The sequence below is a fragment of the Otolemur garnettii genome, unplaced genomic scaffold (genome assembly GCF_000181295.1).
Source record: "Otolemur garnettii isolate 467f Iridium unplaced genomic scaffold, OtoGar3 scaffold00205, whole genome shotgun sequence".
Classification (NCBI taxonomy): domain Eukaryota; kingdom Metazoa; phylum Chordata; class Mammalia; order Primates; family Galagidae; genus Otolemur; species Otolemur garnettii.
Genome location: NW_003852600.1, coordinates 311,115 through 320,303, shown reverse-complemented (window position 1 = coordinate 320,303; position 9,189 = coordinate 311,115). Strand labels below are relative to the sequence as shown.

The 9,189-nt window shown below is 48.8% G+C and overlaps 1 protein-coding gene across 1 annotated transcript in view; it reads left to right on the top strand.

The window, feature by feature from the left end:
- The first annotated feature begins 2,303 nt into the window (after positions 1 to 2,303).
- The window catches only part of NT5E (5'-nucleotidase ecto), a 52,755-nt gene continuing 45,869 nt past the window's right edge, over positions 2,304 to 9,189 (top strand). Inside the window, exon 1 of the mRNA XM_003801292.3 lies at positions 2,304 to 2,683. Coding sequence (XP_003801340.1) covers positions 2,357 to 2,683 — 327 coding nt within the window. The 5' untranslated portion in view covers positions 2,304 to 2,356. The remainder of the gene's footprint in view (positions 2,684 to 9,189) is intronic.

The window sequence follows — 9,189 nt, the reverse complement described above, 5'->3', positions numbered from 1 at the left end:
TTTTAGGTCCAAATGCAAACAAATGGCACAAGAATGATGGTGAAGCAAAGTTTGGTGGGTTCCCAGGACAGAAATTTCAGAGGCTATTACAGTGGCCTAGGTTTAAATAATAAAACAACAACAAATGATCAGTGATAAGCCTCGTTGATACCATGTACCCCAAGATAAGAGCAATGAGAAAGTGACCTCATCTCTGGGGTATTCTTCCTAAAAATCCACAAGTTCAGTCTAATCATGAGAAAATGTTAGACAAACCTAAACTGAGGGACAAAAGCCAGAACTTTTCAAAGGTGTCAAGGTCGTTGAAGACAAATGATTGAGAAATTTCCCCGGATTGGAGGAGACCAAGGACACATGGAAACTCCATACGATGTGGTGTCCCAGATGGAGCCTGGAACAGGCAAAGGACATCAGCAGAGTAACTGGTGAAATGCACATGAAAGAGCAATAGCTGATTTTTTTTTTTTTTTAGAGACAGAGTCTCATTTTATCGTCCTCAGTAGAGTGCTGTGGCGTCACAGCTCACAGCAACCTTCAATTCCTGGGCTTAGGTGATTCTCTTGCCTCAGCCTCCCCAGTAGCTGGGACTATAGGCACCTGCCACAACGCCCAGCTTTTTTTGTTGTTGTTGCAGTTTGGCTGAGGCCAGGTTTGAACCCCAAAGCCTCCTAATGTGGCCTTTTGACACTCACTTCAGTGTATGGGGCTGGCACCCTACTCACTGAGCCACAGGTGCTGCCTGATAGCTGATAATTTTATAACAATGTTAGCTTTTTAGTTTCACTGGTTATGTAAGTTGTCACTACAGGGCGTGTGGGTGAAGGTTGTAGGAGTCCCTGGTTACTGTCACAACTCCTCTGGGTCTAAGATATTTTTAAGTTTAAAAAAAAAAAGAAAAAAAAAACCTGCCAGTTTTTCTACCTGCTAGCTGAAAGAGAGACCAGCAGAACCTTGCACAGCCTGACTTCAGAGGCCTCTCAGAAGCAAAGGTCTTATGGTTTCTATCTATGCTACAATTGACAAACTATCACTGAGCCTCAAACTCCTGTCTTAAAAACAGGGCCAGCTGGGCAGTGGCTCATGGCTGTACTCCCTGCACTCTGGCAGGCGGAGGTGGATGGATCCCTTGAGCTCAGAAGTTCGAGATCAGCCTCAGCAAGAGTGAGATCCCTCTCTACTAAAAATAGAAAAACTAGCAAGTGGTGTGGTGGGGCCTGTAGTTCCAGCTACTTGGGATGGTGAAGCAGGAGGATCACTTCACCCCAAGTTTGAGGTTGCTGTGAGCTATGACGCCTTGGCACTCTTACACAGGGTGACTGAGTGAGACTCTGAAAAAACAGAAATGAAAACAAAAAACATTAAAGAAACGAAATAGGGCTGGCAAAGGACATCTTTTCAAAAGATGGTACTGAGAAGACTGGATATTTACATGCACGAGAACACATTTGAACTCTTACATTATATGCAACAATTAACAATTAAAGAAGATTTGCCTATCCCAGATCATCATTACAGAATACAAAAGGCCCCAAATATTAAAAAAGAGATTGGTAAACTACCTTGAAAATAACGAACTAGTCAAAGATGAGTGTGTAACAGCTGAATTATAAAGTAGAAAACTTAGAAAGTTTTGTGATATTGTATTTGGCTATGATTTCTTGAACATAACACCAGAAGCACCCACAACAAAAGAAAAACTAGATGAATAGAGCAGAAAGAAAAGACCAGAAAAGCAACGCAGATCAGCACCGCGTCCCCGCAGCTTGCCGGCCCTCCGCTTCCAGCAGTTGGCGAGATCTGGTACTGAGTGAAGGAAGGGTCCAACAAGAACTTTTGGCTCGTGAACTGCGCGTCCTCCTTGCGCTCCGGTTCCGCGGGACTGCAAAGCGCTGCCGCGTCCTCTCTCCTCCCGCAGTTCTCTCCCCGGGTCTCGGGCTCGCCCTGTCCCCGCCCCGCTCTCCCTTCTGCTCTGAAGAGTGCGGAGCTTCAGCACCGCAAGCCCAACGCAGCCCGTCCGCCCGTAGAGAAATCCGCACCTCCAAAGAGGCGAGAACCGCGAGGATCCGTGCGCTGGGAGGACCTGCAGTGGACTTAAGCCCGGCCCGGCTCCCCAGGACAGCCCCCCACTGTGCCGGAGAGCAGCTGGCGCTCGGATGCCAGGGTCGGCCCGGTGACGTCGCGGGCGTGCTCCTGGCGGCTGGGTCCGCCGGAGGCTGTAGGAGGCCCGCCCCGGCTCCCACCCTGTCCCCACCCCCGTCCCCGCCCGGGCTCCGGCCTGACCCGCCCTCCAGCTCGGGCGCCTACCCTAGCACGGCTGCCCGGACTCGCCCGCACTAGTCGTCACCGCGCCGCAGCCATGTGTCCCCAGTCCGCCCTGCTGCTCCTGGCGCTGCACTCGCTACTGGCGCCTGCGGCCAGCGCCTGGCAGCTCACGGTGCTGCACACCAACGATGTGCATAGCCGGCTGGAACAGACCAGCGAGGACGCCAGCAAGTGCGTCAACGCTAGCCGCTGCGTGGGCGGCGTGGCCCGGCTCTTCACCAAGGTGCAGCAGATCCGCCGAGCAGAGCCCAACGTGCTGCTGCTGGACGCCGGGGATCAGTACCAGGGCACTATCTGGTTCACCGTGTACCGCGGCGCCGAGGTGGCCTACTTCATGAACGCGTTGCGCTATGACGCCATGGTAAGACGGTCCCTCCGGGTGGGGTCCCAGACTGAGAGCTGCGGTGAGGGCGGCGGGTGGCCGTCCCGGGACCAGGGAGCACACAGGCTGTCAGCATGCCAGGTGGAAGCAGACGTAGAGGTCTGCTGGATGACTCATCTTGAACGAATGTTACTGGGCCCCCGCTCCGAGATAGGGTACTCAGAGGAGCCGGGCCCAGCCCTGCCGACGAGGGGCTCAGCCAGGGCGCGCTGAGCGCAGCATGGTAGGTGCTAGGGACTGAACCGGCTCCCTCCAGCGTCTGTCAGAGAGCGCTTTATCTCAGTTTCATTGAGAGAGAAAGCGAGGATCAAAGAAGCTGAGTAAATTATCCGGGTTGCCATTCCCCAGAAAGGTGTGAATGGTCATCCACCCTCTCCCACGTTTGACCCTGGAACTTGGGGCATACTTGAGCTCACAGCTTCGGGTGGATTCCCAGCTGTTACGTTCTGTGTGACCTTGTGCTAACTTACTTTCTCTGGACCTCAGTTCCATCCTCTAAAATGGGAATAATAATTCTGTTTTGAAAGGTGTAAACAACTGGGCCCAGAATGGAAACCACAGAGGGAGAGTTTAGGTCAGCTTTATGGAAAGGAGAGATGGCGTCTGCGCCCAAGAGCACTTAGAGACCACTTTTATAAGGGGTGGTGGGGAGTGGGTGAAATTCCAGCTTGCCGGTTAGGTTAGGGTGTTCCGGCACCAACTTTTCTGCGGGTGAGCTAGCCAGATCCTTTGTGTCTTTGTGTTAGGAGGAGAGGAGGAAAAGAGGAAAGTGTGGCTGCATTAGGCCCCAGCATATTTACCTCAAAGCATTGGCTGCTCATAGGGCCTCTGTCAGTGTTGTTACCAGACTCAGCATAGGTTTTTAAAGAAACTTCAGAGAGGGCCAAAATGATGAAACGCTGGGGTTTCAAAGAATTTCAGTAACATCTGCTTGGCCGCCAGAGAGTCTAATAAGGAGCTCTTAAAACATACACACTGCAGGAGTTTCCCCCAGTGTGGTGTTAGACAAATGCCTTGTTGGTTGGACTGAGTTTTTTTTTTGTTTGTTTGTTTGTTTGTTTTGAGACAGAGTCTCCTCTGTCACCCTGGATAGAGTGCCCTGGCTGGTGTAGGGATAACGGTGAAACTCGCTCTTTTTCCCTTGAAAGTTCACTCACTGAAAGATCAACTCACAGTTAAGTTAGATTAATAAGAGAAAGGTTTATTTCCAAATGCTAAGTGCATGGGGGTATCCACAGGAATGATTTCTCAGGGGATGATCAGACACCTTTACAGAAGCCTTTTTGAAGGGAGAGGGGAGAATTTGGAGTTTGGGTGCCGCAAGCCAGGGCTAGGGAGGATGAATAGATGGGGAAACAGATTGACTTGTAAATTAACCTGGGAGACATGCATTGTGTTTTAAATAACTTGGGCCAGGTCTGCTGGCCTCCAGGGAGGAACCAGAAGTCAGTTGGCCAGTTTTGATCCCCTGATCTAGTCAGTCTGGTTTTGTACAGATAGAAGGAAAGCCCCTTCCAAAGCTTTCTGATTGTGAATGGCCTTTAATTCAAAGTATTCTTTATGTCAAGGAGTCATATTTTGAGGTAAAATTTCCTTAGTTCCTTCACTGGTCTCAAACTTCTGATCTCAAGCAGCCTACCCACCTTGGCCTGCCAGAGTGCTAGGATTACAGGCAGGAGCCACTGAGCCTGACCTGTTGGGCTGAATTTTAAAAAATAAAAGGGGGGGGGGTAATAAATAGAACTGTGGATATGATTTGGTTTTTCACATCAAACCACTACCCAAGTTTAGCCTTGTGGAAAAGCCTTGAACCTTGAGTAGAGGGATTCAGTAAGGCTATAGGAAAACTAGGGTCAGATTTAAGAGCTTTGGAAAAGAAAAAACAGATCTCCAGAGAAAGGACAAGAGAAATTCGCCAAGTCCCCAGGTGTGGGACAGATGGGAGTGGACAGGCCGGACACAAGGCTCAAAATCCACTGTGGGGAAGCTTAGAGATCAGGGGAGCACAGTGCTATTTGTTCTTTTCTGGAAATTTGAAGGAAAGAGAACAGAAAAAGATGCTTCCTTCAATAAATGAGCAAAGTTACTTAATTTTTTCCCCCAAGAAGAAAGTTCATTTTAGGCAAGGTATGGTGGTTCACCCATGAACTGAGGTGGATGGATCGCTTGAGCTCAGGAGTTGGAGACCAGCCTGAGCAAGAGTGAGACCTATCTCTACTAAAAATAGAAAAAATAGCCAAATGTTGTGGTGGCCGCATGTAGTCCCAGCTACTCTGGAGGCTGAGGTAGGAGGATCTCTTGAGACCAAGAGTTTGAGGTTGCTATGAACTATGACAGTATGTAACTCATCCAGGGCAACAGAGTGAGACTCCGTCTCCAAAGAGGGGGAGAGAGAGAGAGAGAGAGAGAGAGAGAGAGGAAACCTCATTTTAGAGAAACAAAGAAAAAGGAGAAAGCTCCTTCTGCCCTGACTGAGATTATCAGGGATGCTGAGAGCAGCGGCCAGCAGGTTGCTAAGCCCCATGTGTCCTCCTGAAGGGTTTGCCACCATCTGGACATGCAGAAAAATTGTGGATCTCAGTTTCTGTGGTCTCTCAGCATCTTAGCTAGACTTGCCTGATGCTTGGTACACAGTAGTTACAAAATAAATATTTATAGAATGGTGAATAGTACTAGCCTGTATCTCCACTTCCTCCCAGAAGGGTAAAATAAAGCTTACATGAGATTGTTCTACTTCACATATAAACCACAGCTTCATTTGCTTTTCTTTTTGGAACACCCTTTTCTCCACAGTTATATAAATTACTTTTGGTCAAAAATAAATGGAGAATTCCTGGTTTTGCCTAATAATAATATTTGTCTCTTTAGGTGTGGCTGAGCTTGTGGCTCAGCTCTGGTGTCAAACTGCACATCTGGCGTGTGTATAAGGACATCTGGGTGGGGCTGGAGCTCCCTGCTGCAACTTGCAGCCTATCTCCTTGTAAATGTTTAGAATACTTTTTGTTCAATGGAATTATTTTCAAATTTCTTTCAAATTTTCCTCAAAGTAATTGGATTAGGGCCTAAGGAAAAATGAGTCACTCATATAATGTTGGCGCGATGTAGGGTGCAGGGGATAGAACCACACACTGGAGGCCGTGTCCCTGACTTGACCTGCATAAGTCCTGGTTCTTGCAACGCATATGATAAGCCTTGTTCCTATTTCTGTTTTACAGAGATTTTTCACTGTCATTTTGCTTATATTACACTAACCCTCCAGAAATGTACTGCTTTTCTTACATAAAGGTTCCCCACACAACCACCATCCAGGTCTGAGTACCAGGAAGTTGGAGAGTTGGGGGATAGGGGGAGAGGAACAGCTGTGGAAGGGCATCGGCAGTTCTCTGGAAACCTGAGCTGGTTCAGGGGAGCTCATCCAAGATCTCAAGGGTAGGGGGGACAGAGTAGAGCCCCAGTCTAGCTTACACTCAGGAGTTCCCCACAGAGCAGGAGCCCAGAGAACATTCAGCCGGCCAGGCTTCCTGCATGGTTCCACTTGCTGCAAAGGCCCCCCAGTGAGCCTGGGTCCCCAGAACCACTGAAAGCAGAAAACTGGAAAAAATGTGGCCAGATTTTAGCTGGTGCAGCTGTGTTGGAGGAGGGACTGGTGTTCCTCTGGAGAATGAGAAAGACCAGTGGGTGTGCCAGCTGCACTCAGCCTGGTCATGCTCTCTGAGCCTCCAGAGTTGCTGGTCATGGGGCGCCTGCTCCTACTGTGACCAAGAACAGCCAGACTTCTCCCAAATGCCTGGCACCCTCTACTCTCCCGCACCCACTTGCACCTCAGAAGACATGAAGGTCCCTGCATCTTCACCTATAGTTGTAAAGCAGCACCACATTGCTGTTTCATGTGGTACTTTTCTAATAACTAGTGGGTTTAGGTACTTTCTGATATGTTTGTTAACTTTTAGAATTTTGCTCTCTATCTTATTGCACACTCAAATCTTTTACTCCATTTTTAAATTGAATTTGTTCTATATTTCTTACCTTTCCAGAGATCTAGGTATTGATTTGTGATCAATTGTAGACATTGCTGATATCTCCCGACAATGTTACATGTATTAACTTTGTCTGTGGTGTCTTTTATTGAACAAAAATTCCTTATTTGTTTGGTGTATTTTTTTCTTTTTTGCTTTGTGGTTTGTGCGTTTGAAAGTTTTACAAAATAGTCTCCTAATCTGCAGCTCATCTCCTGTTCTCCTCACCAATAATTCAGAGATCATGATTGTCCCGTCTGCCTTTATGAGATAAACCTACAATCTGTGGCTCTGCCTTTCTGATCTCAGATTCACCAGCGCCTCACTGATAAGATAAGAGGCTTGGATCAGCCCATTTCTGAGGCTCTTGGCCTTTCTAGATGCCTAAGACATGTTTTGATTCAGTGTTGGGGCTGGAGGGTGGGGCAGAGGAGCAGAGGCAGGAGCCTGGGATGAACACTGGGCCACAGAGGCTGCAGGAGCAGGCAATGAGGCTATGTGAGCTGCAGGCCCTCCTGGGAAGTTTGGGCACTTGTAATCCAGGCAGTCATGGAGTTTCTGAGCACAGGGTGACTGTAGCATGATAAAAAATAAATTTTCAGTTCTTTGTTCCCAGTTTCTGCCACAGAGGTCATAAAACCTAAGGATTTCCTAAGTGGTAGAAGAATCTCTGGTTATTCATAATGAACCCCGCTATAGAGTAATTCTGGGTTTATCTCCTGTGGTGACTTGGCAGGCCCTGGATGGCCTCAAGATTGCTCCAGTCACCAGAAAGACCAAGTGATAGAGGATTAGAAGATTGGAACCTTCAGCCGCACCTCCAACATCCAGGAAGGGGTGTGGGGCTGAGATTAAGCTCTAAACGAACTCTGGGACAACATTTGGTGAGCTCTGAGGTTGGGTCACCAAACACTCCAGGCTTCCTACCCCTTCTTCCTTTGCTTGTCCCTCTGCTCCCTTTGTCATATCCTTTGTTGTAAACTGGTGAATGTTTCCCTGAGTTCTGTGAGCCATCCTGCAAGTCAGTGGAACTGAGGAGGTCGTGGGAACCCTCAGTTTACGGTACAGGTCACCACCGCCTTGGGCTTGTGGTTGGTGTCTGACATGGGGGCAGCCAATGGACTGAGGGATCCTGCATTGTCTTGAGGTGGTGTCAGGGTAGGAGTGAGTCCTGGACACCTAGTGTATCTACTCCAGAGAGTTGCTCAGTGTGGGGACCTCACATACCTTGTCACAGAAGGTTCCATGCTGAGTGTGAGAGCTGAGAGACACTTGGTCTTTCCTTTGGTACCTTTGCATTCTAAGGAGGTGACCAGGTGGGGACCCTGTTTGACTTCAGGATCTAAAGCTGGTGGCTGGTCACCAGGAAGATCATCACACGATTAGAGGGGGTAGGCTACAGAGTGAGTTATCACTAGTGGCCAGTGATTCAATTGATCATGCCTTCTCAATGAAACCTCCCTACGAGCTTCTAAGTGTGTGTGCCTATCGAGGGGCTGGGAGGGAAACCCACCCAGACAGGGTGTGGGTGCTCCCATGCTTGGCCCTGGGCATCTCTTCCATTTGGCTGTTCCTAAGTTGTGTTGATAATAACTTGTATAGTCATACCAAGTTAGTACTTTGTGAGTGCTGTTAAGTGTTGCTTAAGGATGGTGTCTTGGGGACCTCTGATTTCTAGCTACTGGTTAGAAGTACGGGTGGCCCAGGACTCTCACAGGGCATCTGCAGTAGGGTGGTCCTGTCTAACTGAGCTTTTTAACTTGTGGGATGTGATGCTAGGTCCGGGAAGATGGTGTCAGAGTTGATTGGATTCTTGCACACCAGATTGGTATTTACAGAGAATTGGGAGAATTTGTTGATGTGAGGGAAGAAACCCCCAACTATGGAGGGAAATCATGGTTTTGTAAGATGAGCAGAAATGGATGAGAGCAGAAAGAGGCTGGGCATTGGTCCAGATGCAGAGGATAAGGACTGATCCGGTTACCAGGAGGCTGAATCCATGGGAACCAGTTTCAAGAGGCAGGCAGTGTGGCATAGGGCTAAGAAGGTGAAACCAGGGGTGAGATTCAGATCAAGCTTCCCCCCACCACTGAGAACCATGGACTGTGAGTATGTCATTTAATCTCAGAAACCCTCCATTTACACATGTGTAAGGTGTGTGATGGCTCTTAGGTTGTCCCAGAATCTAGAAGAGACAATAATGTTTATAAGGTGCCTGGTGCAGGGCTAGCCCATGGTAAGTGCCGGCTGTGCTCATCTTCTTTCGGCAGGCAGACATGATTCAGGAGAGCATCATAGGCTGGCTGAGGAAAGTGAGTCATAGTCTGACACAGGAGAGGGCATCATAGTCTGGCTCAGGAGAGGGCCTCACAGTCTGGCTCAGGAGAGGGCCTCACAGACTGGCTCAGGAGAGGGCCTCATAGGCTGGCTGAGGAGAGCATGTCATAGGCTGGCTCAGGAGAGGGCCTC